The sequence below is a fragment of the Vicia villosa genome, linkage group LG6 (genome assembly GCF_029867415.1).
Source record: "Vicia villosa cultivar HV-30 ecotype Madison, WI linkage group LG6, Vvil1.0, whole genome shotgun sequence".
NCBI classification, from domain to species: domain Eukaryota; kingdom Viridiplantae; phylum Streptophyta; class Magnoliopsida; order Fabales; family Fabaceae; genus Vicia; species Vicia villosa.
This window is the reverse complement of record NC_081185.1, coordinates 101,250,923-101,269,677: the sequence shown is the minus strand read 5'-3', so window position 1 is coordinate 101,269,677 and position 18,755 is coordinate 101,250,923. Positions and strand designations below refer to the sequence as shown.

The following is an 18,755-nucleotide window of genomic DNA, read 5'->3' as shown; positions in this document are numbered from 1 at the left end:
CAATTATTTCCTTTTGATATCTCAAAGCCAAAGAAAACTTTAAACATATTTGCAATGGAAATGGAAAAATTGGAAAAAGCTTGCACCAGCCGGGAATCGAACCCGGGTCTGTACCGTGGCAGGGTACTATTCTACCACTAGACCACTGGTGCTTTTGTTGATTAGAGCATTCTGTTTTATTTAAACATTAAATAAATGATTATTACGTACCCGTCATTTTATGTTATTTCTGTGTTTAACTTTTTAAATCTTTATTCATTTTCTTAAAAAAATAAATTAGGATAAGGGAATAATGTCTAGATTCAAATAGAAAAAACCTGTAGATTAATGAAAGGGTTTTGAATTCCTTGAAGACTAAACTGCAAGTTACACTGAAGTAGAATGAATTTGGAATGAAGGAATCTTTATATTACTCTAAATGCAAATAGTACGTATGAGGGAGGTATACTCATAGAATAGGTACAATGTTGACATAATTTTTTTTACCTTCTTATTCAAATTTTACGTTTAATTTCACATTTGAATCACACTCATAATTAATTTTGAGTGTGTTTGTCATAATTTATTTCATTCAAGTTAAATTGAATATGTTTGTCAAAATTGATTCTATTTAAAGTTAATATTTTAAAATTTTGACAGTAAAAATGGTTGTCACATTAAAATTTATTATCAAACTTATTTTTGTGAAAATTTATTTGAATATAAATTATTTTATTTTCAATTCACTTTTATCTAAAATCAATCATTCTAAATCAAATACCAATTCTCTAAATTATCGGATTAGTTGACACATGTCGTTTTCTTTGATAGCATGTATTTCTTTTCTATTGAAATTGTAATTGTTTCGAATCAGCCCTATGATCTAATAAGCCGACAAAATTTGAGATAAGGGTGACAAAACAAATCAGGTCTACCGAGCATGCGTATTTTTTTCTTTTTTTAGGACAAATCAAGATTTTAGATCTGTATCCTCTAATATATTTGTTTTTCCCCGTCTTATTTTATTGCAGATTTTTGTCTTATTTTATTGCAGATTTTTGTCGTCAAGTAATATAATTTAAAATTTTCATATACATATAAATTTTAATGATTTCTACTTCAAAATTATTATTTTATGTAGATTGTCTAACACTAACAAAGGGAAGACATGCATAGCATATAATTTAGAAAAGATCAGTTCAAATTACTTGGATTAAAAACTATCCGGCCTTTTTGAATCCTTTATTTTATTTTTTTGTTAATCAATAGTTCTTTTTAATTTTTACAATTTTTTATCTGATATCACGATGAATTAACAAAATAACTATGACCAATATTTTAACTCATAACCCTCTTTTTTTAATTACAGCGTAAAATTTATTAGATGAGTTTGATTTAAAGAAGATTTTATCGATCGTTATTTCTCAATATCACATATCAATTCATACTTTATATCTAGAACTATTAGATATCAAACAACAAAGTTAGGTTAGGTTGTAAAAATTAGAGTTAGTAATCATTCAGAAATTGTGATCAATCAAAACACTTGTCAATGTATGAAGACATTAAAAATAAACAATGTTGAATAATATAAGAAAAACGATTGCATAAATTAGAAAGAAAAAAAGAAGAGAATTACATTATTTAAGAAACTCAAAAATAAATTCATCTAACAAGGTCTAAACTAAGGAAACTTAAGTATTTATGGTATAAATATTCATAGCCAAAAGGTTTGGGAAGGAATACTAGAATTACACGTGAAAATTTGTACTACAATGATAATAGAGCATCAATCTTGAACCTTTTTGAACTGCACATACACTATTAAAGATTAGAATGTCAAACCTTTGCAAATTAGTATGATTTTAGCTTAAATAAAAATATTATATTTTAAAGGTTCTCGATCCGTCTTGATTTGAACGAGAAATGATCCGATTTTTATTTGTTTTATAATTTCTATTTTTACTAAATGAACGTGTTTAGTTTGTTACTAGAAAATAGGAGTTATTACTATCAGTTTTTAATAAGCCTCATATTTAGGAATGAGCTGTTTTGAATTAGTGTGTTTGAATTAGTCTAAATTTTATTATTTATTATTTGCTGATTTATAGCCAGCAGTTATTTACTGATATTTGTAAGGCTATATATCAGCCCTTTTTATTGAATAAAACCCATTCAGTTTGCAAATCCGAGTCACCCTTTCTATTTCCTACAAACTGGTATCAGAGCCCCCACTGGGCCTGATAAATACAGCTAAGCCGCAACTTAGTTAAGAGAGAAACGCAAATATGAGTGAGGGCAAACTTTCAGCAAAAATTCCTTATTTTGATGGTCAACATTATGATCATTGGAGTGAGTTGATGGAGAATCTCCTTCGTGCCAAAGGTCTCTGGACCACCATTGAAATTGGTTTTTAGGAACCTATTGAAACGACGGTGCTCACTGACGCACAATTGGAGTTGCTACAAACTTCCAAAACAAACGATCACAAGGTCAAGCATTATCTTTTCAGGGCAATTGATAGGTCAGTCTTCGAACAAATATTGGATAGGCGCACATCCAAGATTGTTTGGGATTCCCTGAAAAGAAAGTATGGAGGTAACGATCGCGTGAAGAAGTCGATGTTAAACTCTTTGAGAAGAGAGTTTGAGGGGCTGGAAATGAAATATGCAGAAACCATCACTGAATATTTTTCCAGAGTAATGACGGTTGCTAACAAAATGAGAAGCAATGGAGAGGTTATGTCTGACTTAAAAGTGGTGCAGAAAATTCTTCGTACGTTGACAGAGAAATTCACGTATGTAGTGGTTTCAATTGAGGAGCCAAAGGACATAGAAGAAATGACCATTGATGAGCTTCAAAGCTCACTGGTGGTTCATGAACAAAAGTTTAAAAAGGTTAACCGTGACGGTGAGCAAGCCCTAAAGGTGGAAAGTAGTAGAGGAAGAGGAAGAGGAACATACCGTGGAAGAGGAGGTGGAAGAGGAAGACAATCATTCACAAGGGACACAGTGGAGTGTTTCAAGTGTCATAATTTAGGGCATTTTCAATATGAATGTCCTAAATGGAACAAAGAGACAAATTATGCAGAGTTGGATGATGATGAAGAGCTTCTCCTTATGGCTTTTGTAGAAGAAAATGAAGCAAAAAGGAACGATGCGTGGTTCTTGGACTCAGGTTGCTCTAATCATATGTGTGGAAACAAAGGTATGCTCTTAAATATGGTAGAAGGAGAAAAGCATTCCGTGAAGTGTGGAAACAACTCTCGCATGTCAGTAGCTGGAAAAGGAAGCATTAGGCTGGTATTTGATGGCACTACTTTTCTATTTCAAGATGTATATTATGTCCCAGAACTTAGGAACAACTTGTTGAGTGTGGGGCAGCTGCAAGAAAAGGATCTCACCATTCTCATAAAAGGCGGCACATGCAACATTTATCATCCAGATAAGGGATTAATTGCACACACCAAAATGAGTGCAAATCGCATGTTTATTCTCTTCAATAAAAGCTCCAACATCACTGCTCCAGTTGAAAAGTGCCTACATACTGCCTCTGAGCTTACTTATCTCTGGCATCAAAGGTACGGTCACTTAAATCACAGAGGTTTGAAGACATTGCGAACAAAGAAAATGGTGCGCGGTCTTCCTAAACTTGAAACCTCAAGTGTTACTTGTGCTGATTGTTTCACCGGAAAACAACACCGCAATCCAATTCCAAAGAAGAGTGAATGGCGTGCCAGCAAGATCTTGGAACTCATACATGCTGACATTTGTGGACCTATAGAGTCAATCTCAAGTAGTGGAAAAAGGTACTTATTATGCTTTATCGATGACTATAGTCGAAAGGGTTGGGTCTATTTTCTCATTCAAAAATCAGAAGCTTTGGAGTGTTTCAAAAAGTACAAGAAGCTGGTTGAAAAAGAAGCGGAAATGCCCATCAAGTGTTTGAGGACTGATAGAGGTGGAGAGTTTAACTCTATCAACTTCAAATTATTTTGTGAAGAAGAAGGAATAAAAAGACAACTTACTACAGCATATACACCACATCAAAACGGAGTAGCGGAGCGTAAAAATAGAACTGTGATGAATATGGTACGTTGTCTGCTCTCTGCGAAAAAGGTTCCCAAATTGTTTTGGACTGAAGCTGCAAATTGGACATTCTACCTGCTGAATCGATGCCCAACACATGCTGTGAAGAACATCACTCCTCAAGAAGCTTGGAGTGGAGTTAAGCCTTCAATAGAACACCTTCGTGTTTGGGGCTGCATAGCACATGTGCATATACTAGAGGCAAAACGAGGTAACCTCGATGATAAAAGTTTTCCTTGTATTATGTTAGGAGTAAGTGATGAGTCAAAGGGTTATCGTCTGTTTGATCCTAATACAAAGAGGATTGTTGTTAGTAAGGATGTAGTATTTGAGGAAGAAAAGAGTTGGGAGTGGGGTCAAAATTTTAAAGAACAAATAGATGCAAACTTGGTTTGGAGTGATGATGATTTTAGTAGTGACGAGAGTGGCAGTGAAGATGATGGGAGCGACGAAAGTAGGAATGAAGCAGAGATTTCTCATGAAAATATGATTCAAGGTAGAGATAGGAGGGCTCCAATTTGGATGAAAGATTATGAGAGTGGTGATTGGTTGAGTGAAGAAGATGCAGAGACTTACATGGTGCAAGATGTCATAAGTAATGATCCAACTCTGTATGAGGAAGCTGTGAAGCATGAGAAATGGAGAAAGGCTATGGAGTGTGAAATAGATTCAATTGAAAAGAATCAAACGTGGGAGCTAATGGATCTACCTGTTAGACAGAAAACAATTGGAGTTAAATGGATTTTCAAGACAAAATTAAATGAGAAAGGTGAGGTGGACAAGTATAAGGCTCGTTTGGTGGCAAAGGGTTACAGTCAATAACACGAAATCGATTTTACTGAAGTGTTTGCTCCCGTTGCCCGCATGGATACGGTAAGAATGACCGTGGCTCGCGCAGCATGTAGAGGATGGGACATCTTTCAGCTTGATGTCAAATCTGCGTTTTTTTATGGTGAATTAAACGAGAACGTATACGTTGAGCAACCAAAAGGGTTTGTGCAGAAAGGAGAAGAGCATAAGGTTTACAAGTTGCATAAAGCCTTGTATGGCTTAAAACAAGCACCACGAGCATGGTTCAGTCGTATAGAATCCCATTTCATGAAGGAAGGTTTTCAAATATGTCCAAATGAACAATCCTTGTTCATCAAAAGAAGTACACGAGGTTGTATATTAATCGTTAGCATTTATGTCGATGATTTGATTTACACAGGTGATGACGAGGTCATGATGATTGAGTTCAAAAAGTCTATGATGCAAGATTTTGACATGACTGATTTGGGCAAGATGAAATTCTTTCTTGGCATAGAAATTATGCAGAAATTAGAAGGGATTTTTGTGTGTCAAAAGAAATATGTCACTGATATTTTAAAGAAGTTTACAATGTCTGACAGCAAGCCTGTGAATAGTCCAATTGTTCCAGGTTTTAAGATTAACAGAGATGTTAATGGTACAGCTGTGGATGACACTTACTTCAAGCAAATAGTTGGAAGTCTGATGTATCTAACAACTACAAGACCAGATATCATGTTTAGTGTGAGCTTAATTAGTAGATATATGTCAAAACCAACAGAATTGCATTTACAAGCTGCGAAACGAATATTACGTTATTTGAAAGGAACTGTTAGCTATGGGATTTTCTACAAGAAGGGAGGGGAAGAAGAATTGCTTGCTTTCACGGATTCTGATTATGATGGAGATGAAGAAGATTCTAAAAGCACCTCGGGGTATGTTTTTTTATTAAGTTCAGGAGCAGTATCATGGATGTCCAAAAAGCAACCAATTGTTACTCTTTCAACTACTGAAGCCGAGTTTGTTGTTGCTGCTGCAAGTGCTTGTCAAGCTGTATGGATGAGAAGGGTTTTGAGAAACTTAAGTCATGTTCAAGAAGGAAGTACTGTTATCATGTGCGATAATAGCTCAACAATTAAACTATCAAAAAATCTGGTAAACTATCAGGGAGCGTTTTCATTTTTTAAGAGATCTTGTAAAGGATGGCGAAGTCGAATTGGTGCACTGTGCAACTCAGGAGCAGGTGGCAGATTTGATGACTAAGGCTTTGAAACTTGAGGCTTTCCAGAAGCTCAGAAAGAAGATGGGAATGTTTGATATTACTGAAATAAACTAATTGCATACTGCAACTAGTTTAGGGGAGGGCATGAACGTGTTTAGTTTGTTACTAGAAAATAGGAGTTATTACTGTCAGTTTTTAATAAGCCTCATATTTAGCAATGAGCTGTTTTGAATTAGTGTGTTTGAATTAGTCTAAATTTTATTATTTATCATTTGCTGATTTATAGCCAGCAATTATTTACTGATATTTGTAAGGCTATATATCAGCCCCTTTTATTGAATAAAACCCATTCAGTTTGCAAATCTGAGTCACCCTTTCTATTTCCTACACTAAACGTGTCTTGTGTAGCAAGTCTAATCCTAATCAATCTTATACGATATGATCTCTCCAATACTTTTATCTCTCTTTGCTTTATATATATAATCAATTTATGTGTTTGTGTAGTTTGTCATATGTTTGCTAAATTTTTTGTTGAATTGCATATGGTGTATGTTTAGTGTTCTTTTCAACATTTAATCTCTATTTAAATGCAATCTTATTATTTACTTGTTTCCATATTTATTTGGCTTTACATTTTACTAAATTTCCATGTAAATCTCTATTTATCTTTTGCATATTTTCTAATTTGTTCAAGGTTTTTATTGTGTTACCTTTTAATTGGCTGAACAATTGGTATTTAAGTATTTGCATAGTAATTGGTTGTATGTGATTATGTTGTCTGCCTCTCTATTATATCCCATGTATGATTCTCTTTTTGGTACTGTTTCTGAAATTTCTCGAGATATTTTTTCCTGATATTTGCTTATTGGTTATAATTATGAGCTATTGTTGCATTTGTATAGTTAAATGTTGGTTGCGTGTTAATCTTGTGTGATTCCATTGCTTCTCAATTTTTTTTCTTCCCTCCTTTTTTATTTTTCAAAGTGGAAAGAAGGATTTCACTTGAAATATGAATATGACTGATACAATGAGTGTTCAATGTAGAGTGAGCATAGCTTCACGAGTCACCCAAATTACTTAGTTTTCGCCAAGCCTCAAAAGGGCGAGACTGAGACTTACCTTAATAACATTATAAGTTATTTCGTTATTTTGATGTTGTGTATTATGTTTTATCATATTTTTTTAGTTCTTCATTGATCTCTCATCACACACACACACAAATAATAGTTATTCAATTAATATAATGAAGTGTTTACTAAAGTCAAAGTTATTTTTGATTTAAAATATGCATGACTCAATTCAAATTATTTGGCTTGTTTGAATCGATTCAAGGAATGTGAGAATTGATTCATGGAAGTGTCTTTAAACTTTTTTCCCTCTATTTTCAACAATCGAGTGAATTGACATGGTTTGCTTGATTCAAAAGTAAAATAAATCGATTCATTTTTAGGTTGATCCAATTTATTAGAGTGCCACAAAACTATGTTTTCATTCTATTTGTTGGAATTGAGTAAATGCAAAGCTTTATCTAATTCAAAAAGCTAAAATGAATCGACTTAAGGATGGATTGATCCAATTTAAACGCTTATTTGAATTGATTCATATTGGCTTTTTTCCTATTCTTTTTCCATCATTTGAAGATCAATAAGTTGTCAAGTTTGAAGGAAAGAACTCAAATTTTAAAGCTCAAAATTAAGCGTAGATCAATGAGCATTCGAAGATGAAGTTTGTCAAAGGTTGAAGACAGTGATCTATTAAAGATCACAAGTGATTGAGGAGCTCGTTGTAGATAAGATCAATCAAGAAGCATATTTTATGATGTGTGATAAAATGCATTTTGCCATGTATTATTACATTGATCTTCTTTCAAACATGTCATGATACTTTGTGTTATGCATATTTGCATCTTTTACCTGCCTTTTCGATTTCGACAGAGGAGAACAATACACTCTCAGGGACAGGGAGGTATACACTCTATCTTACTCAAGGGGAGTATTATCACTCCAAAATTATATTTCTTTGTTTCTTTTACCACCTCCCTTGAGAGATACATTGTCATCTTAAAAAAGGGGGAAAATGTGGAACCTTATTTTGCAGGTAATAAGTTTTCTTTTGGTGATGACAATCGTGAAGAACAAGAACAAATACTCAGCATGATAAAGATGCAACATGATGAGAACTATAAAATATCAGAAAAGAAAGATAACATCACCATGATGACAACTGTGAAGAACATAACATATACCCAACATGATAAGATGAAATCATAAAGAATGTCAACAAATATACTAAAAATAGTTAAAGATACAAGCCATGAGTTTGATAAGGATTGACAAAAGTTTCAGACGTAAATAAATCCTCAAACATCAACAAAGTTTTAGACAAAGGAAAACAAATAGTTTACATCAAAATGCTCAAAAGAAATCTCAAAGAAAGCGTCAACACAAGAGAATCTATCAGACAAGGCTTAGGGAATTAGTCTCCCAATTTAGTAAGTGAGTGAAATTTTTGTAAACAAAAAAAGTTTTTTCTTTGTAGAAGTAGACAACTATAAGCACACAGACACGTAAAACCTTTTAACAAAATTTTTTGAAAAAAAGAAGCTATGAAGAAGTATATAAAAGTTGGATAGAAAATGATGAGAGCATTCAAAAAGTCAGAAAATATTTTTTAACCGAATCTAATTGATTAGAACTAAGTGTTAATCGATTAGATTATCATTTCCTTGAGGAACAAGGAAATTTGAACGCGCTCAGATCCTATGCAATAATTATACATCAATTCTTTCCTATTTTGGAACCCATAGCTGTTATTTTTAAATGTACTAATCGACTAGCTTAATCAATTAACAATAATAATTTTTTATTTAATGTTGTTTTCTCTTTTGGAGGATTTCAAGTCTATAAATAGAAGTCTCATCCCTCGTTTCGTTTCACCAAGAAATTGATTTTTTTGTATGTTGACACACACTCTCTCTCTCTCTAAGTTTTCATTTTCACTTTCTCTCACTAGTTCTTATAGCCAAATGCTTTTGATAAGAAAACTATTTTGTGAGTGAGGTGTCCTTGTAATTGTGGATGGTTAGCATTGTATAATTTCTCCAAGAATGTTGTTTATGAATCTTGGATGAACACAATCCATTTTGGGATAAAATATGTGGTTAGAAGTTAAACCCGTTAAAAATTTTGGTTGGGGATTGTGTGATCAGTTCCTATGTTTATTTAGGTTGAAGATTGTTAACATTGATGAACTTCCCTTAAGGCTCTTAGTAAGCCTTGTTTATTTGAAGGTTGAAGATTATTAGTATTGATGAACTTACCATTAGGTTCATGGTTAGCCCGTTTAAAATCATAGGTTAGAAGATCATCCTGTTAAAACCTCAAGAGGTTATTGGTTATCCTGTTAAATCAAATTGAGCTCAGATATTTCGTGGAGAGAAGATTAATCACTTCAATCTACAGTTGAGAAGGAAGCTTAGCCACTTCGGTCTCTATGGTGAAGACGCAAACGATCATATCTTTTGTCTTGTATTATCATGGTTGTATGACAACCACCATTTCTTTGTATAAGGGGGTTCATGAGCTTTACATATTAAAAGCTCTCAAGTATATAATAGAAACTCTCAAGACCAGTTCTTAGGGAGAGGAGTAGGTATTTTATTTTTTTACCGAACCTTTATAACTCTTAATGTTTTTCTTCTTCCCTTAACTCTTTTACTTTCCGCACTTTATTTTATATTTCGCTGCTTAGGAGTAGAAAAATATTTTCAAACTCTGATTTTAATCTCAAAAAAATTTCAAAACGATGTTTTTTTCAAACCACACAATCTACTCACTCTTTTGTGTGAAGTCTCAAGTCCAACAATAACTTTCCCAGAGAGAAAGGGAGTGGACAAGGCCACTTGGAGGAAAAGGGAATGGAAGACTTCAGAAAACAATTTTTTAAACAAATATAAAAAAATATTGACTTTTTTAAAGAATGATTTTGTATAGAATGATAAAAAAGTGTTAATTATTACTATAGTTTAATTTTCATAATACTATAACAACATAAAATATACTTGAAAAATTTATGTAAGTCCTCCAAAACTCTCATTCAATATAAATTTATTCTCTACACACTAAAGACCCTAAAGAACATAACACTCACTACAAACTTAAGACACAACTACTTGTAACCCTATGCTTGCTACCAAACATATCTCTAATCATCATCAGAGTCTCTTAACTCACGTTAGCAAATCTCATAAACTACTTCAAAACGCCACCATATATGACTTCTCGCTGTCGTGGACAAGTCCTAACCACAAAATTGTGTTATAAATTTACTAAGGCATTTTTTGACTTACATGGAAAACATGCACACTTTTTAACCAATACAAAAATTATATATAACTTTTTTTATGTAAAATTAGTTATATTTTAAATTTGTATAAAATTATAAAAATATTATATAATTTGAGACGAATAGAAAAAATATATTTTACTTTACAATTATTTAAATATTTAAATATGAGGAGGGTTATATTTACTCCAGGAGTAAGTTATTATAACTTACTCTAAATCTAGACCATTGATTCTTCTCAATCTAATGATTAAAAATAATAAGTAATAGTTTTCTCTCTCCACATTTAATTACTTATTATTTTTAACTACTAGATTGAAAAGAATCAATAGTCTAGATTTGGAGTAAGTTATAATAACTTACTCTCCTGGAGTAAATATAACCATCCTCTTTAAATATATCATAATTAACATCGATAATAGAACAAATTTACAGTTATTTTTTAAATTTTTGAAAAAAATTAAATACTACACTTATAATGAAACGGATAGAGTATAGAGTAGTAGACTAAAGTGTATCCCAAAACAAATTAAAATTTTATATTTTGTTAGGTAGACAATAATAAGAAAAAGACACCAATATAATATATTTTCGTAAATTATTGAAACTTTAATTTGCATTGCATGTGTAAAGTTCAGAATACCAACACATTCCAATTCATTGACACGTGTGAGACATTTGTCTTAATTTCATCAAATAAATCCAAACTTCCAACGTGGAACACTAACCACGAGCTCGCCACACGCCCCTGTCTTCAAACCATCTTACCCCTCCACGTGTTCCCAATCCAACGGTCCACACCCGATCCCCTCCACCCGAAATCCCCAAAACACCCCTAACCACCATTATTTACTCCCTTTTTCCCTCTCCAGATTCATCCACAAACAAATCATTTCTCTAATGGCTCTTTCTTCTAAACTTTCATCCTTTTCTGGATTCTCTGTCTCACCTGTTTCTGAAAATGGTCTTCAAAAGCCATGTTTCGGTAATGTGAGAGTTGGTGAGAAATGGGGGAGTAGGAAATATAGGGTTTGTGCTACAACTGCTCCTTTGACTGGGGTTTTGTTTGAACCGTTTGAAGAGGTTAAGAAGGATTATCTTGCTGTTCCTTCTGTTCCTCTTGTTTCTTTGGCAAGGCAGAATTTTGCTGATGATTGTGAATCTGTTATTAATGAACAAATTAAGTAAGCATTTCTATTTTTATCTGCAACACCGACACTTCTGAAAAAAGTGTGTCCGTCTTGGTGGAAAAAGTGTGTCCGGTGTCGGTGTCTGTGTTTGAAATTGACTAAGTTATTATTGGTGCCGATGTAACAGTGTTTATGGTGTCTATGCTAGTTTTTATCATTTTTCCTTTTGCATGCATTGGATCATATTCTTATTGTTGCTATGCTAAGTGATTTTTCCTTTGTTGTTGTGTGACAGTGTGGAATACAATGTTTCCTATGTGTATCACTCCATGTATGCTTACTTTGATAGGGACAACGTGGCTCTCAAGGGATTTGCGAAGTATTAAAGATAAACTTGAATATGTTTTATATGTTTTGTTTTATTTCTTATTTCTCAAACAGGTTTTTGATTTTGTGTTGATGTTTATTGTTGAAATCAGGTTCTTCAAGGAATCTAGTGAAGAAGAGAGAGGACATGCTGAAAAGCTTATGAAATATCAGGTGAAATTGGCTTTGTATTTAATACGTGCATGTTTGAATTGATTTTTTTGAGTTTATGGAAGTTACTATGAAACTATCTGGACGAGTTTATGAAAACAACTTAGAACACCCTTAATGTGTATTTGGTTCTGCGGTCACGAGAATTGGTTCTGATAGAATTGATTTTGTAGAATTGATTACAGTTAAAAGTGAGTTGGATCTGAAGTGGTTTCTGTAATAGATGCATTTATGTAAAGGTGATTTGAACAACAAATTTCAACATAAAAATTATGTTTAAACTCAAGCCACACAGATTCTATCTTTAAGTAGAATCAATTGTATTTTAGAAAAACCAAACGACTCAAAATCATTTCAAATTTAATTTTTTGAATCAACTTAGGCATAAAATTAACAAAAGCTAAACCAAACATACACTTACATATAAGTTAAGCAATTGTGAAACTATTTGGACGAATTTATGAAAACAACTTTAGAACAATATAGGTTGTTTTCAACTTGTTTGCATAGACTTGGCAGTATAGATTATGAAAACTACTTGTAGCTTATATGAAAAAGTTTGATTTCATGTTATCTTTTGTTATAGAAATAGCCTATATATAATCACTTATATGATTATTGTTTTTTAGAACACTCGTGGTGGACGAGTTGTGCTTCACCCCATCAAGGATGTGCCTTCAGAATTTGAGCATGTGGAAAAAGGAGATGCATTGCATGGTGAGTTTGTTTGCTGATTTCATTGCGTTTGTTTCAAAGTTACCTGTTTCCGAACTCCTTTGTATTTACAACTTGACACATTATAGTTATGGATTTGTATACTGTGGTTTGCCATATTCAGAAGTTCAATTATTTTCAATCATGCTGATTTTTACTTTTTCTTTTTCCTCTATTGTTTTTTCAGCAATGGAGTTAGCTTTGTCTTTGGAGAAGTTAACAAATGAGAAACTTCTCAATGTGCATAGTGTAATGCCTCTTTGTCCCTTTAGCTTTGTGTTTGCAAACCTTTTTAGAATTCAGATATTTTTGTTGTAAAAGCTAATCAATTTGAAGATTTGTGAATTATAGGTGGCAGAACGCAACAATGACATTGAAATGACACACTTCATCGAAGGCGAATATTTGAACGAGCAGGTGTAATTCCTTTAAATCTTGGTGTTAGGGATTCATATTATCTTCTGAAATTTTAGAAGAATGAAAAACAGTTGCTTTAACAATGTATGGTTTATACAGATTTTTTTCACATATTGTTGCAATGAACATGCATTAGGAATTTGACTCTATATCTTTAGTATCATTCATTACTAATGTGTTTGTCAAAACATCTCATTTTATTTCTTCAGGTTGAAGCAATTAAGAAGATATCAGAGTATGTGGCTCAATTGAGAAGGGTTGGAAAGGGTCATGGTATGCATATAACTACCATCGTTTTTCAAATCGGTCCACAAACTTTGCCTTACACATAACACCTATAAATTATTATGATCAATGTAGCTCCCAACATTTCAAATTCAACGCGTGTCGTGTGCAACACGTCTCAGTGTGCACACGTGTAAGGGTTTGACACCAACACATGATTATATTCACTCTTAAATGATTACTAATGTGTTTCGTGTGCAACACGTTTCAGTGTCTGACACCAACACATATAATTATATTAACGCAAAAGTTATTACTCGTGTTTACGTGTCAGTGTTTGTGTAGCTGTTATTTCTGGTGCTCGTGAGTGTTTGTGGTAATCGGAAACTTAATTTTTGTGCAGGTGTTTGGCACTTTGATCAAAAACTTCTTCATGGGGTACATGCTGGTTGATCATGAATAGAACAGCCACCTTTTCTTGCATCTGTATACAGCTGGTCTTTTATGGGAAGTGTTTGTGCATGGTTGTTTTATGTTTGTAGTTTAGGTTTTCCTATGTACTAAGTTTGCAGAAGTTAGAGTAATGTCATTGCTAGTGTCACATGCAAAAGGTTTCAAGCCTTGTGGAGTAAAATCTGTTAAACACGTTTTGTAATATTTGTCTTCAATAAAAAAGAGGCCACCATGTTCATGTTCACCATGTTTCAACATATGCTATTTATACATAAACTATTGGCAAATAGCGGTTGCGTAGCAGAATTTGAACAAACCGTTTTCAAAAAAACACTTCAAGTGTTGATTACTATCAGATACTGGTTTTTACATGAGATACAACTTTGAACTCTAATCATTCACTTTCACTTTCTATGGAAACAAAACTAATGACATGATAGAAAGTATGAAGGAATGGAATTGACATGATGCAAATTTAGTCCCCTGTTCTCTTCACTTTATCAATCATTCTTTAAACCTGTACTAGGCCATGAAGAAAATTTTGGTCCTTTTCTTGTTGCAGGCATGTTTAGGAGATGAAGATTCAATCATTTTCCACATGACTTGAATATCCGCATATTCTCTACAAGACTCCATGTCTTTATAAAGACTTACAAGTCCATTCCTGTGTCCTGTATTTAGCCAACACAATACATATAAACAAAGGATCAAGAACAAAACATATACAAGTTAATTAAGAGCTTATTTTCATAAGCTAAATCTACATCAATGGATTCTTTACTTACCTTGAGATTTGAATCTGAAGTTTGAATTCACTTTACTAAAGATACTCTTAAAAGGGTAGATAGTAAGACTCTTGAAACACCTCCAGATCCTCATTTTTTCTAGAGCAGATATCTTTCTTTTTCTTGCAGCTTCCTTTTTATATATGAATCATTCCCTTCAAAAGAATAATATATGGTTTCTAGCAAAACAACAAAATGAATACTGCCACTGCAGAAAGCATTAAAGAAGAAGCCAAAAGCCATTTGTATACTTTTGGTCCTTCCATTTTGCAAAAATAGATATTCAAGAAATTTATTGAATAATATCTATCCTATTCAAATATATACCACTATTTAAATTCATCGTGTTACTGATATTTATTTGGATTTGCATTTTTCCACTTATTCTTCTTAGGAATATTCTGAATGTGATTATGTCTATAGTGAGAATACGTGTGATGTGGGTCCCTTGTATAACGGTTGGTTGGTTTATATATGAGTGGCTTTGTGTTTGTATTTGCACTTGGCTATAGTTTAATGAACTATATTAAAGATTTATTATGGCATGTAAGAAATTTATAAGTCAGAGTCTTTTAATATTGAAGGCCAAAGTGTTTTGATTGGTAATTAGTGATTGTTAATGTTGAAAGGAGCCTTTGGATTCTGTTTCAATCACTTTCTAAGTGTGAATATTATTTATGTGGTGTGGGTGCAATTTAGAAGCTAGACCATTATTATCATTATTGTTACTTATTTATTATTTTTGAAAATTAAAATTACACGTTTATGAAATGTTGATATAACTTATTTGATGAAATTGAATAAAACAGATGAGCGAATTTGGAGGTTTGATTGAAGAGGACTTTATACACTTAACATTGCTTTTATAGAGTATGTGTTGAGCATTATTGAGATGATTTTAAGGTTTATGGAGTTGTACTTCTATATTGAATTTGTTAGGGGTGCTAAAGAGGCATGTCCGCTCTGAATATGTTCATCATGCAAAAGTTCACAAAAGAAAAACAAAACAGACGGACATATAGTAGAGGATGCAGTGCTAAAACTTTAGCCCACCACTTAAAAAAGGTGAGACAAGATATGCATTGCACCATTAAAGACTAAAATTGCAAAACATTTTGTTACCCGCACGTGCAAAGAGAATCATCTAGGGTTTTTCCATGAATTTATTTATAGTATTCATCGATAGTGTTTTTCCCAGGGCAAAGAGAATCATCGCAAGTTTCCAGTACTCTAATTCCTCAACTACATCCTTCTCATCAATCACGATTTCAATATCTCCATTGACCATCGTTGGGGCAACATATTCCACCACCATACCTCGTTTCAGATTTACGTTCCCTTGAATGACATCCACACAAGGCTTAGCATTAACCCCTTCCTTCTCCACCGGTGGTTGGGATTTCTTCTCTTCCGTAATTGGCTTCTCATTCAACTTTGCAATTGGTCAGAAACCCCCTTCGGATTTAGCTCCCTATCTTGCGTCTCATCCTGAACTTCCTCATCTTTCACAATAGCATGCATGATAATCATTTTTCCACTATTTTTTGGTGTGCCGCCGCCAGTTCTTTGACCGACCGACGCCCCCTCTTGGACTTGATCACCTAAACCCTAGCAGAGCGGAATTACGAAGATATTTATAATGAGTAAATAATATCACGCATTGATAACATAGAAGAAAGAAATATTAATGAAGATTTGCATTCATAAAAGTTTAAAAATAGAAGTTAGGGTTAATTATGCCAGGGGTCCCTACAAAAACGCGACCACTTTTAGTCCCTGTAAAAATTTTGTTAGAAAAATGGTCCCTACAAAATTAGACGTCACGATATATTGTCCCTCCCGTTAGTTTTCACTAACGGAGGGTGACGTGGCTTGCCAGCTGTATGTTTTCATTTGACACGTTGGAGCCCCATTATAATAACATGGAAGAAACCCTAATTCTCCCCTCTCATTGCCTCATTCTCCCCTCTCACCCATTCATCCTCTTCCTCATCTTCTTCTTCATTCTTCATTGCAAAGCATATTCTTCTTCATCTTTCTGCTTCGTCTGCTTCGTCTTCTTCATTTTTGCGTGAATCTATGGCGTCTTCTTCAAATAGAGGCAACTCGGTTTCAGCAGTTCATTCAACAAGTGTGAGCAATCGTAGGTGGAGAATGTGTGCCTGCAATGTTCGTATGACATCGTATCGTTGCAAGAACGGCCGTAATCGAGGAAGACTCTTCTGGAGATATCCCTTTTGGAAAAGCGATGAAACGTGCAACCTCTTCGAATGGGATGATGATATGGAACCAGGGCATAACATAATGGAGAGTTTAGATGAAGAATGGACAAATGATTCAACTAAGATAAGGGAGATGCAATCTGTTGAAGCCTTGAAGGAGTTATATGAGTCAGCAATGAAGAAGAATGTTGTCTTGCAGATCCAACAGAAGTCAGAGGGATTTTATGGAAAGATGAAGACAATTTGCTTAGCAATTTCGTTCATGGTCAATTTGTATTTGCTAATGAAATGTAAATGTTAAGGATAATGGGCAATTTTAAGTTTTCCTAAACCTGTAATGTGTAACCATTTGTTTCTGAAATTGAATGCAATGTTGTGGCTTGGGTTTAATAATTGTTTGTTAATCATGTTGTTGTTGTTTTAAGAACTATAAGACCTCTAACTTGACAGGTTCCATAGTGACTTATAATCCTGTTGGCAATGTTATAATTTGTGTATGATATGGGTAACCTCTAACTTGACAGGTTCCATAACATAATAAGGCATAACAAGGCATAAATTGACTTATATAATTTGATTACAGCAGCAAATGTATTCCATAACATAATAAGGCATAACATAATAAGACTTGTATAATTAGTAACCTCTAATTTGATTACAGCAGCAAATGTATTCCATAACATAATAAGGCATAACATGATAAGACTTATATAATTATTAACCTCTAATTTGATTACAGCAGTAAATATATAATTTAGTAGAAATAAGTGTAATTAGACATAATATAATAAGGCATTGTATTTAGTACATGTTTGCAGCATATTAAGCTGACTTGAGTTAAACAAAATAAAGGTCTCAAAAGATGGTAAATAACCATATCAAACAAGCATAAGTTGTTGATTACAAAAAAAGGTTTCCAAAAACTACAAAACAACATGAGGCACGCATCCTTTGTTCATTGAGCTAAGCCTTTGTAGATGTCATCCCATTTCTTCATCTTGGGGACACCACTTGTTGAATCCTCTGTTGCTTCATCCTCCTCAGTGATCACCAATGGGTCATCTGGTTTTTTCCCTGGGCCTGGAATAGCCTTTGTCTTGAGGCTCCTGAGTCTATCACTTTGCCTTTTTGCCAGTTCCAAATCACATTTACTTTTTTTTCTTTGGGTTGCTGATAAGTGCAAAAATGTTGTTATTTTGAGTATATAATTGTGGCACTTATCGATTCTATTCATTCCGTTTTTGTAATAAAATCCCCACTTTTGTGTATACATTCACATTATTTAGTTTTCATATGATTTATATACCGTTTAATAGTTTTTCCTTTGTTTTTATAGGTATTCATGCTTATTGGAGCCTCGAGGAATAAAGTGTCGAAGGCACGGCTCCGATTGCGCGATTTTGGATCAAATAAGCAAGTTTTGTGCAGCAAGCGCCGCTGAGCGGCGTGTAAGCGCGCTTTCCAGGGGCGAACCAATTTTCCTTGGCCGCTAAGCGGTGGTTCTGGCCGCTAAGCGGAGGCCTGTTTACTGTTGTAGATATTTTGTGAATACGTGTAGTCCGCTAAGCGAGCTCAGCGCCGCTAAGCGGCCGTAGCAGAACTTGTCTTTATATTTCTTTCATTTGAACATTTCTAGGTTATGGTTTTGGAGAGTTTTTGGTTCCAACTCCATCGTTTTCATTCTTAGAGTAGGATTAGCTTAGAAAACAACACCGGGTCATGCACTTGGAAGATCGGAGGTGGATTTCTCATCAACCGGAGCTGACAACCCGCGAGATGTTTGGTTTATCTTCTCTATTCTCTGTGTATTTCTTTTGTGTTGGGTTTGTTTGTATAATTACTTGAATCTT

The 18,755-nt window shown here is 33.7% G+C and overlaps 2 protein-coding genes, 1 long non-coding RNA gene and 1 other non-coding gene across 4 annotated transcripts; 2 read left to right on the top strand and 2 right to left on the bottom strand.

Moving 5' to 3' along the window:
• Positions 1-81: 81 nt before the first annotated feature.
• On the bottom strand, positions 82-152 carry TRNAG-GCC (transfer RNA glycine (anticodon GCC)). Its single transcript has one exon. It is a non-coding gene; the product is annotated as a tRNA-Gly (tRNA).
• A 4,794-nt stretch (positions 153-4,946) lies between these two features.
• LOC131614235 (uncharacterized mitochondrial protein AtMg00810-like) lies at positions 4,947-6,119 on the top strand. Its single transcript, XM_058885852.1, has one exon. It carries the CDS (start codon positions 4,947-4,949, stop codon positions 6,117-6,119), a length of 1,173 nt encoding a protein of 390 aa, XP_058741835.1.
• Positions 6,120-11,293: 5,174 nt separating this feature from the next.
• On the top strand, positions 11,294-14,142 carry LOC131609414 (ferritin-1, chloroplastic). Its single transcript, XM_058881108.1, has 8 exons — positions 11,294-11,606; positions 11,848-11,931; positions 12,032-12,092; positions 12,719-12,806; positions 12,991-13,052; positions 13,155-13,220; positions 13,430-13,493; positions 13,849-14,142. The coding sequence occupies exons 1-8, from the start codon at positions 11,323-11,325 to the stop codon at positions 13,896-13,898; spliced, it is 759 nt and encodes a 252-aa protein (XP_058737091.1). The 5' UTR covers positions 11,294-11,322; the 3' UTR covers positions 13,899-14,142.
• Positions 14,143-14,217: 75 nt separating this feature from the next.
• On the bottom strand, positions 14,218-15,002 carry LOC131609415 (uncharacterized). The gene is made up of 2 exons (XR_009286173.1): positions 14,684-15,002; positions 14,218-14,569 (listed from the first exon to the last, which is right to left on the bottom strand). It is a non-coding gene; the product is annotated as an uncharacterized LOC131609415 (long non-coding RNA).
• Between the last annotated feature and the right edge of the window lie 3,753 nt (positions 15,003-18,755).